The sequence below is a fragment of the Aptenodytes forsteri genome, unplaced genomic scaffold, assembly GCF_000699145.1.
Source record: "Aptenodytes forsteri isolate BGI_AS27 unplaced genomic scaffold, ASM69914v1 Scaffold198, whole genome shotgun sequence".
Lineage (NCBI taxonomy): Eukaryota > Metazoa > Chordata > Aves > Sphenisciformes > Spheniscidae > Aptenodytes > Aptenodytes forsteri.
The window spans coordinates 469,974-492,117 of NW_008795697.1; the positions used below are offsets into that span (position 1 = coordinate 469,974).

General features: G+C 47.0%; 1 protein-coding gene across 1 annotated transcript in view; it reads right to left on the minus strand.

The window, feature by feature from the left end:
• FAM207A (family with sequence similarity 207 member A) overlaps window positions 1-22,144 on the minus strand; it is a 71,472-nt gene that overhangs the window by 44,731 nt on the left and 4,597 nt on the right. Inside the window, exons 2-3 of the mRNA XM_009283135.2 lie at window positions 21,992-22,029; window positions 20,353-20,461 (exon numbers count right to left, since the gene is read on the minus strand). Coding sequence (XP_009281410.2) covers window positions 20,353-20,461; window positions 21,992-22,029 — 147 coding nt within the window. The remainder of the gene's footprint in view (window positions 1-20,352; window positions 20,462-21,991; window positions 22,030-22,144) is intronic.

Below are 22,144 nucleotides of genomic sequence, written 5' to 3' on the forward strand. Positions count from 1 at the left end.
CACAGCATCTTCTAGTTTTTTATTTCTTCCATTTATCTCACTGGAAGAGACTGGGAACAAGTCTAATCTCTCTTCACCTCTGTGGCAATCGTATTTTACTAAACTTCATCAGCTCCTCTTTTCTCAGACAGTCATCTTTTCCAGGCAAAAGAGCTCTGATCCATTTAATCATTGCTCATATTCCACGCCTTTAGCATCAATGCTGAAAAACTGACCTACAGATAAACACAAATGCTCTGAAAGGACTGCATTTGACTGCAGACGCTGTTACAAGCTCTTATATCCAGGTTGGCTAATGGCTTTTTCCTTTATGGTGAGGCATGTGTGCTTTTTCTGCCCCTGTGCTAAAGCTCAGTGAACCCTGGCATCACCTTCTACACATTCACAGCCATGAGTACTCAGGCAATGCCTACACACCACTGTAAAGAAAAGCAGGAGGAGAGTTTCTAGAGAAGCTTCCTTACTGCTCCGATCAGAGTTTTCATGCAGTAATTACTCTGAACCTTACTCAGAGCTCATTAGGACCACAGCAAAATTTCCACTAGGTTATTTTAACCATTGATTAATTTTCCTTTCCTGGCGGACTTCCTTGGATTCTTTAGTATGTCTGGTCTCAGGCTCCCCGTGGCGTGGGTTCGTTTCCCCACTCCCAACACTCCATGCATTGACAGGGAAATGAAAAAAGTAATCACATGTCAGAGCTTGCCCTTGATTTTTAAGTCTTTGTGGTAGATTAGTGTAGCGTGCTCCCCCTCCCCATGCTGTCCTGTCTATTGCACAGCCGTACGTCAAGGAGTTAATCCCGCCATCTGCAGCTGTCAGAGCTCCTACACACCAGGAAACCCAAACACCTAACAGTTTGGGAGTACCAAGGGAACAGAAAGTCCAACCGTATCTTCTACCGCTGAACAGCCATATATTGAATGTAATCATATTAATTTCTTTTACCCGATAGCCTGCTCAGTCAACATATACAAGATAATTTTAGATTTAGACATGGAAAAGAGCTCAACAATTCAGCCTGTATAATGCCAGCAGACTTTCATTATTTACACAATCTAAGAATTATTAGCTCGATCCCGGTCACATTTTGATCAGTCAGTTCCAACACCACTTGCGTTGTAAGTGATGTTATAACCTGCTGCACACACAGAGGACTGCCACACTAACATAAATACAAAGTAGGAAGGAGGATGAGAATACCCAGGAAAGCTTCCCAAATTGTTTGCGACAGGCATGTATTTGACCTCCAGCCCCTAATTCACCGTTCAGCTTTGCCTACATACAGTTGGGCAACAACCAACGCACAGGATCAGCAATGTGTAACATTGCTGAAACCTCATTGCCCATTCTTCCCCCCTCTTTTTTTTGGAGCACGTATAGCAGATTTCAAAACTGGAAAGCATTTGAGGAATGGAGCTAGATGAATAGTTGCCTGGAGAAGTACGAGGCATGAAATCCATGCTACTCTGGTCTGCGATGGGGTAGAGAGATAACTCAATTCCCAATCTCAAGCACATATTGCAGGTTAGCACCTGCTGCACCCAGGTACCCACTCCTGCCTAACATAAGCACACAGCCCTCCCAGCTCAAAGGGCTGGCAAGTTATATCCGGACCAGAAACAAGCTGACTTTTTTCTTCAGAGCACTATAAAACTGACTACAATTGATAAGTAAACGCTTCACCACAAGATCAAGACTGAAGATGCCAAGCAGAAGCCCCTAAAGCACAAACAGAGGTGATCCAGTGTCTGCATGAAGACTGTATGATCACAATGGCCCTGTAACCTTGAAAAGGTCTTACTAATTCTAGCATTCAAACGTGACACAATGAACTATCTTTTTTTTTTTGTGGTGGTGTTGATTACACAGTCCAATGAGCCTAACCCATGAAAACATTCACTCCAGGAGGTGCCCAAGCACCACAAGTCTCCTTCACTCCTCATGGGTGCACAGACTGCCCCATAAGTGGAGCTGGTCCAAACACTGCTTCATCGCCTCTTCCAGCCTCCGATGTTTCTGGTGGCTGCCGCTTTTGTGCTGTCTCAACTTTCTTCTGCTTCAGTGAACAATTTAGAGCTCCCAAAAGCCCTGAGGCACTAATACGATCCCTAGCTCTGCCATCTTATGCAACACATGACATTCCCACAGCATCTTCCCCCTGAACAGCCCTACATCCTCCTCCCTGCTCCTCTTCTGCCTGGCTCCAGGGGACACACGAGCACTGTCCCGCAGCTTTACCAAGCCCCTCGACAGACCACCGTGATCATTACTTCACTACAGACCTCCTATGGCATTCTTCATCTCCTGCCAAAGCTGGGCTTGACCACTCTGCCGGGGACCCTTTGTCTTTCCTGCAATGATTCTCACACAAGACGATTTCCTTTTTTCAAACAAGTCTTAAAATTAGAGTAAGCCACTCTACTCCAATATGCCCATTTGGCTGACTTAAACAAAGACGAAATCTTTAAAAAAGGAAAATCAAGATCTGGGCCCCTCTAGGAGAGGCAGAAGTTATTTTTTTTTCTCCATCCCATCACCTCTTCCCCTTTTCTTTATTTGAAACTTGCAGGACAGGATCAGTCACCCATCCTGGAATGACGTTCTCCTGGTAGAATCTGTTTTAAAGCAAGCAAAATTTAAAAAAAATGACAGGGCTCCGCCACTTCATACTTCACGCTCTCTATACCCCTGCCAGCAGCACATGCAGACAATAACAAGCCCCAGCAAATGGCATGCACTGCTGCACAGCATTTATACTGCGCCAGCATTAGCACAAATGGGTGCTCTCACCACAGCCCCATCTTCCCTGTGCAGCGATGAGATCAGCAGCTGCCAGAAGAGAGCTGTTGCAAGAACATCCATGTCATTAAAAGAAGTAACAGGGGGTGGGGAAGGACCAAACCATAATAGGTGCTTCTCTGACACTCCCTACTGTCAGTTTTCAGAGCAGCCAGACATTTGGCATTGCCTTGATCTTCTCAGGTCTGCGACTAGAGCACCAAATCAGAGAGTCCTGAGAACTAGCTGTCCCCTCACCTCTCTGCGCTTCAGTATCCCCATGCTCACAGGGGAACGTGGTCTGGAGTCATTCCTGTAAAGAAAGTGTTCCTTGAACAAAAAAACTACACACCCCTTTCCAAGCAATAGTCTTGCAATACTTAGGCTCACCATGCCCAAAATACACCTACTGAGAACACCCACATCCCCAACAAAATATCGTATTAGTTCTCAGAAGAGAGAAACTTTCATTGTAAAAGAAGGGCCAGCAGAAGATCTTTCCATATTGCACGGAAGATGCTGGCAGGAAGAGTATTTCTCTGCAGTGAGGAGTACTGCTGGCATGAGCACTGTGCCTGCTAATTTCCTAATATGGACCAAACAGTTAAATGGGTTTAGAGCCACACGTTGTGTGCCTACAGACTCATCCCTGGTGTTTCACTTGGTGTAAGACTGAGCTTAATCTTTTTACCCTATTGACAGGATATTAATTTTTACCTAATGGACCAAGAGCTGCCAAGTGCTATGAGACATTTTTCACATTTTTCTGGCTTTGTTCAGCTTTCCTTTCCTGATGAGGACCTTCCCATTAGTCCTGCCTTTGCTGAGGCGTCGCAACGAAGACATGAAGAAATGCCAGCTTCCCAGTTGATCCCAAACCGAGAGTGCAAAGCACAATCTGGACTTCTCCAGGAGGTAGGACTTATCCAAGCTGCCGTGCCAGGAAAAACGTTTGCCAGTATCAATAAGGCTGTTCCACTTCAGAGGTTTGCGGGCTTGGATATTGCCACCCTAAAAAATAATGTAGGACAGAAAGCCGCAGCCAAGTACACCCTACTGTGCTAAAGCCCCCACCTATGTGAGGAACACATAGCAGCTACCAAGTCCTGAGAAACCTGCAGCTATGTGCCCCTTCGGGTGGACACATGCCCCTTTGGGTAGGGGAGAGGGAGATATGGAAATCTGCAGGATATAATGTGAAAACACCCAACACATTCTGGGAAAGAGAGAAAGGTGTCATGTCTCCCCCCACCAATCCTCACACATGCTCCACCACCCTAGGCCAAGGAGCTTCAGGAAGAGGAAGATTCAGCAAAGGTTCTCAAGACACAAAACCTATTTGCACATCTCTTGAAATATTCGTTTTCTTCTACTTAATGAAGTTTTGCTTCCACTGAGGATCTTGCAAAATTAGAGCCATCTGTTGGAAACTAATGGCTAATGCTGCTAAAACTGAAAAATCCATTTTTCCTGCTATTCCAGCTGCCTTGAACCAGCTCACGTCCCCCAGAGAGGTCAACAGTGTACAAAATATTGCTAATAAGATGTGCACTGGAGACATTCACTCCTAGCCAGGATTTCTACACAGATCTTTCTGAAGCCAGAAATACACTAGCTGCAAAGTCAAACAAAGCTACAGCCTTCTTCTGTGAATGTTACATAATAAATAATGCATTTAAGTATTGTGATGTTGGGCTCCAAATCCCAGCCTCACTTAGCCTTTAAAGACTGTGCCATAATTATTTATAGTATTTATATTATAGAGGATGGGGGGGCGTACTATCAGACCTCATTTAAAGATTACTTTCAGATGAAGCAAGTCTGGTTCTGTAACATTTTCTTCAAGCAGAAAAAGGTGGCGGCAGCAGCACCTGGGGTTCAGCAAACAAATCAATAGATGCATATGGACATATAGGTCAAATAAGAATTAGGCAGAGCAAAAAACAAGTTAGCTGTGAAACATTCCTTTGGCTGCTTTTCGACATACAATGCTAGCCATTTGTGGTTTAATCTTAGAGGAGTTCCATCTCATTTGAGCCTGCAACACTTACAAGCTTCCAAGCAGCAAGTTTTTACTATAATTGCTCTATGTTTCTTTATACTGGGTGACATTTTCATACGAGCATTGCTGTTTTATATACTTATTGCACTAAGAAAAACTGAAGGAGGAACTGGAAAATTTTGTTCTGTGTCCTGTGGAGCAGAAAAGTATCGTTCAAAAACATAGAACTGACCTAGAAAAAGGAAGAGTTATTCTGCTGCCCTCTAATGAGCACATCTAAGATCTGAAAAAGAGCACTCTCAAAGAGAGATGTTCTGTTTGGCCACAGGCACGTCCTCTCCTGCTAGAGAGCTGCCAGCAATGCAGTCACAGCTGGAGCAAGGCAGCACCTCCTACACAGCGAAGACATGTAGAAGCACCATCCGGATGGACCCGAGACCTATTCTGTAGTTTCCTGAGCTTAGACTAACGTATATGGCTGTGTCTTGTTCTGTTCCTGTTCCCTCCCCAAATAGAGGGAGGACGGGAGAGGAACCTAATTCTGACCTTCAGGACACGAGCAAGTACATCTATCAGTTCACCTCTCCAGCTTCCACGAGGATGATTCTCCCTCTAAAGTTATCTCCAAAGTACATTTGCTGCATTCACCTTCTGTGTCCCTTCCTTGGATCCATCTGGATGCTATTCATACGTTAGATCTCTTCCTTCAACCTAGCAAATAAAATACTGTAACCTCATGATATGGAGTTAGACCATATGCTTCACTGCCACAGAGGGCCATGATGTTGTTACAGGTATACAGGTACAACAGAAACATGGAGGAATGACTTGCTTAAACATCTGTGAGTGTTAATGAAAAGCAAAAGAATTCAGTTCTCATGCAAGTGTGTCTCTGGATCTGCACAATGCTCAGAAGACATTCAGTTGAAAAAGGCAGTAAGGAAGGCAGAGGAACAGCCACGGAGCAACAGTTCTACCTGGTACTGAATTTAATCTCAACTTTTACCAAGCTACGGTAATGTGGTGGGTTGACCTTGGCCAGCTGCCAGACGCCCACTCAGCCGCTCCCTCACTCCCCCTCCTCAACAGGACAGGGGGAAAAAATAAGATGGAAAGTTCGTGGGCTGATGTAAACAACAGGGAGATCACTCCCAGCTACCATCACGGGCAAAACAGATTCGACCTGGGGAAAATTAATGTAATGTATTGCCAATTAAAATAGAATCGGGTGGTGAGAAGCAAAGACACTAAAACACCTTCCCCCCCACACTGCCCTTCTCCCCAGGCTCAGCTTCACTCTCATTCCCGACTCCTCTACCTCCTCCCCTGAGCAGCGCAGGAAGATGGGGAATGGGGTTACAGTCAGTCCATCACAGCTCCTGCCTGCCACTCCTTCCTCCTCACACTTATCCACTGTGGTCCTCTCCATGCACTGCTCTGGTGACTGGAGTATCTCCTCTCCTCCTTCTCTGACCCTACTGTTCACAGGGCTGTTTCTCACTTTTTTTTTTCCTACTCCTCTGCCTGCCCAGCATTTTTACCTGTTCTTAATCATATGTTTTCCCAGAGGCACCACCATCATGGTCAATGGGCTCAGCTGTGGCTGCAGTGGGTGCATTGGAGCTGTCTGGACCCATCTGCGTCCGGCACAGGGCAGCCCTGGCCTCTCCCCCTGCTACCAAAACCTTGCCACCTACACCCAGTACAGGTAAACAGGCCAACATCCTCTGTTTTGGAGGAAGAAAAGTCATGAAGAAGTTATAATACTCCCATATAAACAGTATCTACACATTTGTACGCTATTTCCATAAATAAAAACTGCTCAGGCACAGGCACTAAAGCAGTAAGTGCGCCTGCAGCTGCAGAGGAGTACACATAAGCCCAGCCCTGGGGTCACAAATTGCTGGCATGAATCAAAAGCAGTAGCCAGAAGCTTCACTGAGAAAAAGATGAAAGTGCCACTGAAGGAAGCAATTTAAACGCAAAATCGTGATTTCTGTCAGCAGAATTCCTGCAGTCTGAAACAGCCTTCCCCTACCTCCCTGTCAACAGGCACACCAGGTTATTTCAACTCAAAGCGCATTGCAAAATAACTAGTGGCTGTAGAGACCCAGCCTGTACCCGTCATAGCTGGGAATGTCCTACCCGTGCTAAAGCAGCCCATTCCCAGTTACATAAGAACACTCAGTGACCTGAATTTACAAATAATCTTTATTTTGAAAGGAAGGAGAGGAAAACAGACATAAGTAAAAACAAATTTAAAAAGCCATGTAGCCAGGAAATGCAACAGAAGCAAATCAGCCCAGAGCGTGCACATGCACAGCCACATTAGGCATGAACGTCCATGATATTCACAGAAACCCAAATTCTTTAAGCAGATCTATTGATTTTCTGCGTGTCCTCCATGCAGTCAAGCAAACAGCACCAGTGGGCCAGGAAGCAAGTTTGTGTCCCCCATTTTCCCCCAGATATCCTGCCAGGGACCCTCTGAAACATCATGTTTCATTGCAGTTCATTAACAATATCACTAAATGCAATGCTTCCAAGATTACCTTCCAGCTGACAGCCACTCCTTGCTTGAACATCTGCTTGATAGCCTATTCTTCTGCAGAATCCACTTTCTGTGATTAGCTTCATTGCATATTTGTAACACTGCTAGTTCAATCTAAACCTGTCCAAATTACCATTTCAAACAACCCAGAATATTTCAGTACCCACTGCATTTAATCCTTCCATAGTCTTGTTTCCTGCATTTAGCTTAGACAATGTTCATTGAGATTTACAGTGCTAAAAACTTCATTAAAAAAAACAAAACCGCCCCAAAAAACTTACTTCCTTTCTATAAGCCATTTGACTAAAAAGCTAAACCCAAATTATGTGTTGTTACCAGTTATGCCACATATGAGCATATGCCACTTTTGAAGCACTGAAGTGGGCAAACAGACCTTCAGCTGGTGCACACATTTTTACCCAAGCGTAAAGAAAACCTTTGTCCATAAACTGCTCACAAAGACTCTTTGAATACCTCTGTATCCCAAGGATCCCCTGAGCAGAATGGCTCTCAGCACAGAAGCCAGCACTATATACTATTTCTTAAGTGTGCATTGTAATCAGTGGTGGCCTGAGAGAAGGAGACAGCTCCAGGAGAGTATCACGTTTTCCCATAATTATAACCTATGGGCCATTAGTACTGTAACTGAAGGATTACAGATTATCTGGGAGTGAGTGCCCCTATTAACAGACTGTGTAATTTAAAAAACAAAAACAAAAAACAAAACCTCAGGCAAGCTAGACCTGTTACTATTCCAATAAAGGATAACTTACATAGAATAATACTATAGATCCCACTTAGTCTGAATTATAGACATCAACCCTTGAGAGATCTACCATTAAATACACAGCCTGTAATAAGACCCATATTAGCAGGGCAGAGATTTATCTCTCAGTAAATCAGAAATCTGATTTAGGTAGATCACAATCCTAGTGTAGAAGCCCTTGGAAAGAATACCCAAGCAAAATAACCTTCCTCACATGGGCATTTCCCAGGGGTATTAGTAGAGGAAAGAGGAGGCTGACTTATTCCTGCACCCCAAAACCATGTCAAGGCAAGTCAAAAGGGGCAACCCAGAAGGAGACCTCCCATCTCATCCACCCTTTACCAGCCTCTACCAATTTTCTAAATGGAGTGTCTATTAAATATTAAACTCCCAGGACGCATATTTCAGAAATACGTTTGACAGCTTGACACAACTCTGTACCAATGCTGGTGACAAGGGAAGGGCTCTGACTTCCAGAGCTGTCAATCTGCCCTCTCCACAAGCGCTTCTTCATCCCTCTTGGGATTCAGTTTCTCAATTCACACAGTGTTAAACTGTTCCTCTCATGCCCCATGAAAGGGTTTCATTACCGGGCCTTGTGCTGGCTGGTATCTTTGCCACTGGTGCAGAGCTATGCCTCCTCTCTCTTTGCAGCATTTATAATTTCATAACTTGATTACACCAAAGCTGTAACATTAGAACAGCAAAGGCATGGATTTCGGTTCATAACCCTCTTCTGTAACACTGCAGCTTCAGCACTCTTCTAAGCAGGGCTGATCTAGTTTTGTGTAAGTAAGGATGTCTGACCATTTTAAACTGATTTAGCAGCAGAATACCGGGCTAGATTAGTATCTTTTTAAAGCTTTGGGAATCATTATCACACGGAGCAAGACACGGCATGACGTGCAAGCTGCCATGCCTCATCACGCCAGACCAGGAAGGCAAGGAGGTACACTGGCCCCAAATTCAGCGAGCCCTTCAGTGGCACAAGGGACTGACACATTTGACCTAAAAAGCACATGCTTGAGCTTTTACAAAGGCCAGAGGAAAGCTTCGCAAAAGCACAGAGCAGCACCCCAGAAGCCTCACCAAATGAGTCCCCAGTCCCTCACTGAGCCCCACCCTCCTATTCAGCCACCCAGCTTCAACGCAGCCTACAAAGCAGCACATAAAGGCTGCTCCAGGGCAGGCACGCACCTTCCACCATCGCTAGTGGTGAAGGTTACGCAGCAGGCACAGCCACGGGAACCAACCATAATAAGAAATTACAGGAATCTGACACATCGTTCAAACTCCTAAGACTCATTTCTGGCTCTTCCCACTACCGACAGCCTCCTCTCCCTGGAGCAGACTGCAAACATCTTGGCAGCTTCAGGCACTCTGGAAAATGTTACTGTGTTTGTGTAGTGCTCAGTATCCATGACCACTAGTTAATCGGAGGATTTTTTTTTTTTAAATGTTAATTTTAAGAACAAGGACTTAGCCACAGCTAGAGGGAGGGGAAGAAAAAAAAAGTTAATTACTGCCATAAATATTAGCACCACTGATTCCCATGATCTGGCAGAAGGCACTAACAACATGGAAATGGTCTGTCTCCAGAAGGGAAGTCAAAGCACTTGAAGCAGTGCAAGTTTTAGACACTCATTTAGCTCTTTTCATTTAATTGCACTGACTCTAATTAAAGTGGAGTTTCATACAGCTATTCTCACAGCTGGCACCACACTGTACAGACAATAAATTGTTAAACTAATTTTAAGCAGTGTGGATTTTTTACTTTTTTAAAATTATTATTATTTTTATTTAAGGCATCGGTGTCTTTAGCTTTCAGTAGGATTCCCACTCCAAATTCTCCCAGAAGATACCCATAGCAGGTCACTGTCCTCCATTTCAAGCTGTCCCCACAGCTCTTCACCTCTGCTGGAGAACTTGGTCAACTTGACTCTTGAAGCAAGGTCCCACTGATTTTCATCCTTTGGACCAAAACAACCAAAGAGCCCTCTGGCTTTGAGGCGAGTCGTTGCAACCTACAATCTTCTGTTTGAGGCATCATGTAGACTGAGGTCATCTGACCTCAATGGAGAGGCTTCCCATACCACAACCCACTATCGGAGCTCCTCTCAAACACCATGCAGATTTATAACAGCCTGTTATAAAACAGTCAGACACCAAAACTGCCCTTACAAGGTGATCTGGCATTGTCAAGGTAAGAGCAGCTCCTAATGATACAGTCAAAAACCCAAATAAATTTCAGCCAAAAAGCAAGGAAGAAGGAATGTATGGTAAGTTGCTGCCTAGAGCAATTTACCCAGGTATGGTAAATTGCTACCTGTCACCTTATCAAACTACCAGGGTGGCTATCCTGGATGCGGCCCCATTCTGCCAATCAGGCCAGCATGTACCCTTCTGAGCTCTTTACCTGCTCTCTCCTTTCTACTTCAAGTCAAGGCACAGTCTCTTTACAGGAACTCCTGTCCACAGTCAAAAGCAGCCTGCCAGTAGCCCTAAGCCTGAAATAAACGTATTTTCAGCTACCACCAAGCCTGTAAACCTGTAAGTAAGTGGTATACAGGGTTATCAAAAGTTAACAGCATTCCTCCTCCAGGAGATTCAAGTTTTCTGCTTGCTGCTATGCAAGAAAGGAACTGGGCTCCCTCCTGCCCCATGCCAGTCAGTGCTCAGCTGGGACCAAGGGCCTCCTGGCAGGGTCAGAGTCTCCTCCTGCTCAGTGGCACTAGTTCAGGCTCTCACTGCGGTGCATCACACCAGTCAGGGTGCAGTGACGGACAGGGTTAGTTACAGCTCAGCTCAAGGCATGGAGGTGAGTGATGCTTTTTGGACTGCATTTCTGCAAACAGGCAGAGGAACCGTTCCCCAAGTCAATGTAATAAAGACACATACAGTGTCCTTCACAGACATTTCTGGATGCCAAGTCATTAACCTTGGGGCTTGGGGGAGAGGTAAAGAGTATCACTTTGCCTGTTTAATCCCTGCACAGCATTTCCCCTTTCCTGGGAATTTTTCCCTTCTTGCACATTCTTTTATTGGAGTTTTCAAGCACTTTCACACACAATGTCAGAGAAAACACCAGCTTATGGAAGGAAGTTCGCAGTTTGACCTGAGACCTGCACATTCCAGTCCTGGGACACACCCTTGACCTGTGCAGGTTACATGAAGGACAACAGACACCTTGCAGAAGGTACGTGGGTAAGGAGGAGAGAGGCACGCAAAGGATAGGTGTGCAGCCCACGCCTGGCCTGGGAGAGAGTGCTCAGGGGCTGAAGGTGGCTGCACTTTGACTATTCATGTCTGCTGGGTGGCTGAAGATACAGTAGAGATAAGAATATGAAAGAGAAACGAGGAGCTGCCAAAATGGTTGCTGGCTTTCCTGAGCCCTGCTCCCCACGTCCCTCAAGCCTGCGCAGGGAAGGGAAGCTGGTCTCTACCCAAGGCTGGATGCCCGCTGGCATGTGTCATTCTCAGTCTGTTGGGGCAAGAGGCAAGGGATACTGCAGAGCTCCTCTCTCTGCCCCGAGACCACAAAAAACAGCTGCCGCCGCCACCCGCATCAGGGGCAGCAGATGAGTGGGACAGGCTGGGAGCACAACTTCAAGTGATCAAGGCTGAGCTCTATCCAAGCTGCAATAGCTGAAGGCTCCTTTAATGGAGCTTGGGTGCCCCATTTTAAAGCCGTGTTGATATCCAGTCCCCACCCACGAAGGTGAGAAATCTCAGCTCAAATTCCACTCGAATAGCCGCTCCTCCTAGGGCAGCATCCACATGCCAAGTAGAGATTTTCAAAAATGTTAAAATCATTTCAGTGCAACACCACCAAGGGCATCGTCAATAGGCTACCTCTGACACCAGCTTAAGGAAGAGCATTTCAATGCTCCCAAAATTCACACAGACCAAAGCCTGGGCAGCTAATAACAAAGACAGATGGAGCAGGAACATCTTGTCATTTTGGACTAGCACAGCACGTCACATTTTACACACACATTGGAGATGCTTACAGCCGCTCCTCACAGGCCGCTCACTGTCATCCTCAGTTTGCAGAGCAAACCGTTTTCACCCCTTTCCATCTGAAGAGTGTTACGGTGGGGAACAGCTTGAGAAAGGCGCTCTGCACAAAACAAACACAAGATGGGCGTGACAGCTGCCAGCATAGAATTAAATGCTGAAGAAAAGTGACAGCAGCAGAATTGTGAAGATCCAGCAGCTTTCTACATCAGGGACATGGCGAATGACCAACACAAGCAGAAGATTTAAAAATACCCCAAACTCGCATTAAGAAAAAGCAGCAAAGGCTTAAAACTGATATTCAGAAAGGATGCGTTCATTAAAACAAGCAGGATTAATTTTTTTTTTAATCCTTCAATTGCTAAACACTCCAACATGCCAGAAAAGAGAAAAAAAAAAAAAACAACCAAAACCAAAACAAACAGGAAACCTCACGAGGCCAGGCACTGCACAATACCCAGGAAGGCACAGCCGAAGGGGACTACACAACGTGGCAGGCAGCACGTTATACAGGAGGTGAAGGCCCAAAATGTACGCAGTGGGAAGGCTGCCAACGTCTCCAGCCTGTTCTTACCGATTCACATCACCAAAAATCTGCCTAAAGAAGGTGCACAGTGCTAGGATTAGACACAACAGGAGGGCAGACTCACACCATGCTCTGTAGAGTAACATAGCAAACATCTTCCCAGCAGAAGCAACCTGCTCCTACCAACAGCACAACTCTAGGATTTGCACAGAAGCATTTCATGGAGAAACATGATCAGAGGTGAGGACAGAAGAGGAAGAACCATAATATTTAAAGGCCACAAACAAGCGCAAATCCAACGAACTGATAGGAATAAATTATGGGACACAAAGATTTGCATCCTGTCAGAACTCCTGAAGAGTAACTGGGGACAGGCCATGGCTGCAATTCTGTAAGCAACACAACAGTGGATCCACTGCAGTGGTAACCCTGAGTCCAGACACTGCTGGAACAGCGATGCTGGAAGAGGAGAGGTCTTACATGGATTCTGGCACATCACCCATTAAAAAAAAAACCAGGAAAGCAAATCATGTCACATGAAGTTAGTGCATGGTGGCAGGACCACGATGCCAACCAACCACAGCTTTTCTTCTTCTCATTTGAGGCTACAAAAGAACAGGATTGGACAAGCGGCTGCAGAGCCCAAGGAGAAGGAAACAGATATGCAACAGACACAGCAAATCTGGAACACCAGTGCAGAAGCTGAGGTGCAAACCAGAAGGGCATAGTCAGTGACTCTGCAGAGGGAGGCTTGGTAACAAAAGGAACTCACAGAGTATCTAAGAAAGGGGAAAAGCAAGGCTGTACACAGCCTGCAGACTCCAGCAATTCCAAGCCATCAGGTTCCTGCTTGGCCTGATTTTATTCTGTCTCCAGAATGTCTCCACATTTCTTCAGGAGGAAAAGGGACTTCCTTCTTTGTCAGGTGCTCAGTAATTTCACTCCTCTGCTCCCCTCTGTGCCACTGACAGAGGGCACATGCTGCAAGACAGTCCTGGTCATCAGAGGATGAAAGCTCTCAAGATACAAAGGGAAAGTCAGAGGTATTACAGCATGCATGTCTGAAACTCCCCTATACTTTTGCATCATGTTGTGCAGATCCAGGCTTCAGCAACAGCAAGGCCCAGCACAACCTCTGTTCAAGCTGATGCCCTACATCACTCTATGCCCCCCATCTCGGTATAGAATCATAGACTCACAGAGTGGTCTGGGTTGGAAGTGACCTTCAGAGACCATCTAGTCCAACCCCCCTTTCATCTTTCACTAGATCAGGTTGCTTAAAGCCCTGTCCAACCTGACCTTGAACACTTCAAATGATGGGGCATCCACAGCTTCTCTGGGCAACCTGTTCCAGTGTCTCACCACCCTCATCGTAAAAAACCGTCTTCTTTATGTCCAATCTAAACCTGCCCTCTGGTAGACCTTACGGTCTCTTTAAGGACTCTTAAGTGGTCCAGGACCAGAAGCAGCAAATGGTTTTAATCCATGTTTCACATTTTCTTGGCTCACCAGTGGCACAGGAGGAGCTAGAGCAATCTGCAGGAAAAGCTACTCTTGCCACAACCTCAGAAATCAAGGTGACAAGCTAAGGTTTTGCAAGCAATTCTGAAGTGGTAGCACTTGCTGCCGTTGCACTTTTGCTTTCTCAACAACACATCTTGTCATAGTTCCCTTCTGGAGAAGCTGAAAATAAAGCAGGAAGCTGCCAGTCCAGTTGTTCATATCATTCCACAACTGGTTCATCATCCACTCCAAAAAAAGAGACATTCTCAGGCAACTGGTTTGCCAGAGCCATGCTTGACAGGCCCTTGCTTCAAGGAGCAAACACTGAGGAAGGAAAGTTAAAGCCATTAAAAAAAAAAAAAAGCAACCCCCCCATATGACAGGCCATTATTTCTGACTTAGTTGGAAACGTTTAATTCCCACGCTACAGAGGCTCACCCAGATGAGATTTATTCACTCACACTAGTAACAGAGGTCCTTGCATGAATTAGATTATGGCAAAGCATTTGATTTACATTACATCAGTGGCTAAGTAAACTATACTGATAGGAAGCAGTCATTCAGCAAGCAAGCAACTCATGGACTTAACTCCAGTGTTCACAGTGATGTTGCTGGCTTTTGTTACCTACGAGCATGTGGAAATCATCTGGAATCTGGTGTTAAGATGAGCTAATGATTAAAGACAAGAAGCAGAGCAGAAGAAAGTAGTTGCAGCAGGTCTGCTTCACAGTACGACATGGCTCAGAGCTCCCCGTATTAAAATACTTTCCATTTTAGACCACTGGCTTTCTACCATCACACATGCAAGACTCACCTATAATGAATTCCATTTTGGTGACATTTTTTATTACAGTTCCACCCTTTCCTTCTCATGCCACAAGAATTACTGGTGCCAGAACAGCCTAAGCTGATACCTCGCACCGATCACAAGCAGCTCGCTGAATCAGCCTTGTATCTAAGGGAAGCAACGAGACCATTACCATGAGAGTAGCAGATACTTCGACAGGGCACCCTGCCTCCACCAGATGCACCAGGAATCCTCAGAAATCCTCAGAAAAACGGGGCCTTCAGTTGGCAAGAACCAACACCACCAGTTTATCCTCCCAAAACAAGGGGCCTCTTTCCATCTCCTTTCAGTCCCAGCACACACCTGTGCAGGCACACACAATCACTCGTGTTAACCAAGATGCTAACCCTGCTATAGATGCTGAACTTTCCAACTTACGTATCGTGCTCCTCCCTGTTCCCTCAGAATAACCACAGCCAAAAAAGCAGCAAAAGCTGATCACTTAACAAATTGAGGAAAACTAAGGGGGAAAAAAGTAGAGAGAGAGGCCTCCTCTCTCATTGGTGGCTACAGACAATAGTCCCCGATCCCCAGCAGAACGATGCCTTGGTTTCCTACAGGATTGCATCCCTCTGGCTCCAGCGCATCAAAGCAGGTCTTCCAGATGAAGCTTTTCATCATGTGGAAGTAACCATGCTCTGCTGTTGTTTAGTTAGCCCCTAGCACATCACACAGTCCCATGGCCGCAGTCCGGGCCCTCCTCTTGCCCCAGCTGACCCACACTGCCCTGGTGGCAGCCTGTGTCCCCTCCCTGCACATCCTGGTGGCCTGAGCCACCGCACAGCCCCCCAGCTGCCTCTCTGCGCTGCATGCAGGGACCTTGTTGGATTTAGGACAACCACCCAGGGGTGGGAGAAGCCCGTCTCCACTCCTTTTGCAACACTACAAGCCATTTCCAGGCCTCGATATCCCTCCCTTTTCCATCTAAGACCCAGCAGGAGCAGAACCACCACACTCTACCTGTGCATCCCAAACCAGATGAGTCCTTGCATTAAGAAGCTCTGATGGCCCCCTCCATCAATCTGTGCAGCCCCTTTCTGAACTCACAGAAGCGTCCAGCACTCACATCACGCACAGACATGGAGCCCAGAGCTGAATTCGCCATGTGAGACACAAAATGTCTTGTTCGAGTGTGTGTCTAGCATTTGCTATTGCCGTTGCTTCTTCCAGGTTTGTAGTGGAAGAGACAGCAGACAGCTGCACCCACCCTCCCTCACCATGCAGCTTCCAGGCTTCCATCACACCCTGCCTCACTGCCTTTCCCCTGCTGAAGAGCCCAGGGCTTTTGCTTTAGGAACAACTAAATGGGCATCCCAGGCCTCTGAACAGCCTTGCTGCCTTTCTCTGAACCTTTGCTGGTCTTTTCTGAGACAAGAGGACCAGGGCCACACAGAGCATCAAATAGCTGCATGTACTATGGATTTATTTATGGAACATAACAACGCTTTCCAGGTCATTCTCTTTTCCTCCTACTTCCTAACAGCCAATTTGCTTTTTTGACTACTGTTGAGCTCCAGGCTGGCATCTTCTAAAATCTAACCCAATTCCAAGCTCTTCCTCAGACTAGATTTTAATTGGAAGAAACCAGACCTGTAGAATGAAGCACAGTGTAAAAATTCAGTACACAAGGGATATTTTTCATTTGCCACTATCAGCTGGTTCTACAGGTACTCCAAACAATTAAGTGAATTCAAAATGTCACCTCTCTGCCTCCTGTCCAAGCTTCCCTGTCTTTGTTAGAGCCCCACAGTTCAGGCAGCCTTTCCCCCCACCGCACCCAAGGCCCACACTTACACATCTCCCCACACCCCCATCCTTCTGCAGGCTGCTTTGAATGAAGACAAGGCAACTTGAAACCTGCTGTAGGAACATGAGGAGAAGGCAGTCATCCTCTTTGACAACAAAACTGAACACAAACCCTGAGAAAAAAGTCTGTCCAGGCCAGGCTGGGAGAGATGATCCTTACTACAGATGTCAGCCCCAACCACTAACAGCATCTGAGGCTTTCAAAGAAGCATTTGCCTTTCTCTGCAGCTTGTTTCTTCAGCTCTCCATCACCTCCCAAATCTAAGGCATTCAGAAGAATTGCGATATGGCAGGGCACAGTCAGCTCATGGCAGACACAGCAACGTAACAGTGGAGTGAAACACATCTCCTGCAGCTGCTGGACTAACAGTCCTCATTTACCTCTAAACTCCTGGTGCTAGAATAAAAAGATGACAGAAACCAAGAGTCACCTCATCTTCTCCAGAGAAAATGAAGCAGAAAATTTTGTCATGAGCACAGACACCTTCACAGCTGGACAAAAGGCAAAGAACTTCTGCAAAAGCTGCTCTGAGTGCCCAGGCCACATGGGAGAGAGGAAGGAACCACACAAGCATGTCAAATAGGCAGAGGATGGACAGAGGGAAAGTGGGGAGCCAGAAAGTACATCCTAGGCATAGAAGGCAGAGAAGGAGGCCAAGGAACCCGAGAGAATCAGCCAGCTAAAGATGCACCGTCATAGTCACCTACTCATCCCAGTTAGAGAAGGACAAAGAGACAAGATTGAGAGGAAAGGGAGCTCCACAACCCTCCAAGTCTTCCAGGCAGCCCCACAGGAGCAGGCCCGGCTGGCTCTTCCCCCTACACCACCACCTCAAACTGGTCCAGGAGCAACTGCTGTTCCTGCACCATGCTCAGAGGAGACCAGGCTTTCCAGGTCTCTTCTGCTGATTTAGCCAGCCACTATCCTCTCTTAAACAGTGAGGGGGTGTGCTGACAGATGGAGCCGCAAGCCAACATCACCACCTCTTCTTCCTTACTTTTCCAGCAACAAGCTATCTCTCAACCCTGCATATCCTTCCGGGCCAGCTCCACATCTGACAGCTTCAGAATTAGCAGAGAGCACTCCAGCTGACATAGTTTTGGTGCTCGGGCTCTGTAAAGACAGAAGTTGGGTCCCCCAGTTCAGGCACAAAGCCAAAATGTGAAAGCCCAAGTGGAGAAAGGAACAGAGGCAGAATAGTAGTAGGAAGGTCAACTGTTTTACCTGGAAACATCTTATGCAGAGACCTTTGACCAAGCTGCAATGCCATGGAAGCACAGCCATGGAGTGAGATGCTGGCTTTCTGGGAACTATACCTCCAAAAGCAGAGGGATGCAGGATCTAAAGAAGAGAGATAACAGAGCCGAACCCGTAGCTGCCAGCTGGGCTTGGTAACCCAGCAGAGGGTTTCCTGCCAGGTCCAAGCCCTGTAACCACTCCCTTGTTTCACTCATGCCCTGCAGGCCTCTTTAAGCCCACACTGAAGTCTTCCTGGCTGTCCCTAAAGTGTCACAGCACAAGGCCAGATGGTAACACAAAATACAGAGATACCAGCAATTTTAGATAATGTGAAGCAATCTTAGGTAACGTTAGGCACGCGTGCATGCGCACACACAGGGAGGTCAAATATACCAGCTTTCTCAACTGCCACATAGCAACCTTGACAGAAAAAAATCTTCTTCAGCTGTGAGAAGCACGGGAGATAGAGAGTAAGCCTACCTACAGTCTGCCAACTTGACCTTCTCAGAGCTTGAAAAGTAAGTGGGAGAGAAACACTTTTTTGTCTTGCTATTAAATCTTAAAATAACAATGTGTAGGAGAATCCTACCCTACTGCCCCATGCACTGAGCTAAGGGAGAATGGGAGGAAGAGGGGGGGGAGGGTTGGAGTCAAGTTGAATTTCCTGCTGAACAGGCTTTCAGCTGACCAGAGATACCAGGAGACAAAGCACGTCTGCCTAGAATCTCTTTTCTAACTCCAGGGTGTCTGCCACTGTATGCACAGCCTCATTACAGTTCACTGAATTAACACAAAAAAATGAATTGGTTTCCATAATGAAAAAGCCTCCACATGGTTCCAGAGTGATACAAGAAGAAAGGGCACAGCAGCTTGGGAAGATTTAAAAAAAAAAAAATAAAATCACTTTTTGCCTCGTTGAGTTGCAGTTTTGAGCCCCCATATGAAGAGCTATTTTTAGCTGATCATCTGGAAAGTGCAAGGGAGCACAAAGCATTGGGGTCAGCATCGCTGTCTGCAGGAAGCCAGCACGCAGCCTCAAGAGAGGGTTAAACATAGTCAGGCATCGCACATCTGCATCATCAGCACTGCACAGGGACCAGCAGCACAGGTCTATTTATAAACCAGACGTACAGCTGTAGCCTGCAATGAAAGACTAGGATTGCAGGCTGTCAGCCTTCAACAACATGCTGTCTAATTTAATTAAAGAGATGGCTATGTTCACATGCACACACATATGCACACATGTTCTTTTCCCAGGAGAGTTACGAACAATGAGCTCAGTGTTTTGAAAACAATACATTTCACAAAGATTTCTGTGCAGAGGGCAAGCACCTCCAGCAAATGTGTCCTCACACAACCTTCCCATTCCCTCACTCTGTGACCAAATGTGACCGATGGGCTATGGCTGCTACAGCTCACCACTGCTCGGGTAACCACTAGCCCTTGGGTGGTTACTGGGTTTGTTTGTAGCCCTAAACATGAAGACAAAGTCACTGTAGCCATATTAATCTGCACGAAGAGAAGAAATTAGTTTAGTTTGCAAACAATGTATTTGGGAGTCACACGCATCTTCTGCACCAGGACAGACTGCTGTGCCATCAGTTTCCATTTAGAGAGGTGAAACCCGGTTTCAGATACCAAGCTCTGTCTGCCACTAAGCAGCTAGAGGGAGCATTTCTTTGTTGTGGGACTAGAAAACAAAAGTCTCTATCATCCCATCCCTGTTTCCACTCTCACTCCCAACACTCCCTGGTGAGCTGGACTCTCCTGCCCAGGAGTCCTTGAGTCAGGGACCTAGCAACAGCAAGGAACAGGAGGAGAGAACTGGCTACAATCAGGCTGCCGTGGGTAAAGCACTGCTGATGCACAACAAGCAACTTGCTGACAAAATATTGGGGTATGAATATGGCAGCTGCTGGTAAGGCAAAAGCAGCCGCAGAGGAAGCCCGGAGATCAGGTCACAGCCTGGGCTCTGCTGTCCCCTCAGCCTCTGGGAGCCAGGAGCCTTTGGCTGCATGAGGACATCCCACAGGCATGAGGACATCCTGCAGGTGGGGGCTCCAGCTGCACCGCACAGCCCAGCAGTGTCAGGCAGCCTGAAGCTACTTCCCTACCTGGGGAGCACTAAGTACATACATGCCTTTCTGCCTCCTCCAACCCCAAACAGAAACCACTTTTAAAAGCCCCTGCGGGAACACGGGAAGCTGTGTTTGGGTTCGATTCTCCTGGGCTTGTTCTGACAGCCACTGCAAATACAGTCCCCAGTGTCTTTGCTCACAACCTAATGTGGCACTCATTCAAAATACAACAGACCTGTTCTGGAGGAAATGATGCTTCTGGAGTCCAAGTCAAGCTTCTTTACTAGAGTATCAGGGTCAATCTTCAGCCCGGAAAAGATACCAGAAGATGAGAAGTCCCAGTCCTTATCCAAAAGAAACATTAAGCAGAAGTCAGTACAAACACCACCAGGCAACATTCATTAAAAAAAAAAATCAAACCCAGCACCATCCAGACGGGAGCAGGGTGCACACTCCAGCGGTAGTGTGCAGGTGCCTCTCCTGAGCAGGCAGGGAGAGGTAAGTCATGTCACTGGCCTGGCGCCCCCAGGCTCTTCCACCCAGAAGGAAATCTCACAAAGTCACGTTTTGGACTGTTCTATTTCTAACAGATTTCCACCTGAACTCAACCTCGCCTCACTCAAGTGAATTCAGGTATTATTCCTAGAAGAACTGTGAACAGCATCCTTAGGAAAAGCCAGGTTTATTACAGGTACGTAAGCACGTAACAATACAGATAAGCAACAAATGAGCAGATTAGGGGCCTAAATCCTAAATTGATGGACGTTAAGCAGATTCAGTGACTACCAGCAACTTATCACATCTTCAGCATCTAGTTCCTTTAAGCATGCAATACCTCCCTAAGTCCTAAGCTTTGCAGTAGCTTCTCTGGTTGGCTTAGAAGAATTTATTATTTTAGCCAGCAGTGTCTCCCAGCACCAACACATAACTTTATAGTGGTATAAAACCAGCTGCATATGGCACAGCCCATTCCTCCCTCCTCACAAGGAAAGCTGTAGGTGCATAAAACCCATTTACTGCTGTTCTGTGTCCTTACTGCGAGGGGGCTGGGGAAGGCACCCAGCTTTAACCTGAACTGTGTATTAATAACACAGCTGGTGAAACCAGACATGGTCTAAATCTAAATGATTGTGTGTAAACTGTCAGCTCATCTCCACCTGCCCTAACCTGAAATCAAAGAGAACCACTGCAAAACGAGCCAGGCAGCCTCTTACCCCTCTGCTCCCATCACTTGCTGGTAATGATCCCCACTACTGCAGCTACCCCACTGAGACGCAGCACAGGCACCCCTTCCCCCAGCAACAGGAGCAGTGCTGCCACGTGTCTGTCACCACCACCTCCCTAAGCAGGCTCTCCTCCCTGCATGCTAAAGACCTGGGGATGCTATGGTGGCTGCCATAGCGTAGCTGCCATAGCTATGGTGGCTGCCATATGGTGGCTGCCATAGCTGCCACTACGTGGCAGTTCCATCATCGTGGCTGATGGTGTGGAGCAGCAATAGCTGCCACCGGAGCAGCATGCTGGGACTCCCACGGTGCACAGGCAGGACCTTGCGCTGGAGTCCTGAAGCTCTAGGCTCCCTTGTTTCGCGTCCCTGCCTGCTCTGACGAGCCGTGCCCTTGTCGGCACACTCCCACTGGTGATAAGCGGTGTGACAGACAAGCAGCTGCCCAGCAAGGAGTGCCACAGCAGCCTCAAGGCCGCAAGAACAGCATCAAGGGCATAACATGACTTTTCTAAGCAGAAAAAGGAGACCGGCCTTCAGGAGACAATTTCACTCGATCTTCTGCCCCTCTGAGATCCTGCCAGCTACCACCAGCGCTTCACCATGTCCAGGACCAAGGGGCGTCCTTAGACACCCTGCAGAGTCACACCTGGCGGTGCGGTGACACCCCGCGAGGGTCCTGCGCCCCTGACGGCCACCGCGTGGGACTCCACGGGGTCCCAAGAGCTCAAGACACCGAGCAGGGCTGGGATCGCGCAGGGATCGAGTGCCGACCCTCTCCCCTGGCGGCGCAGCCGGGGGA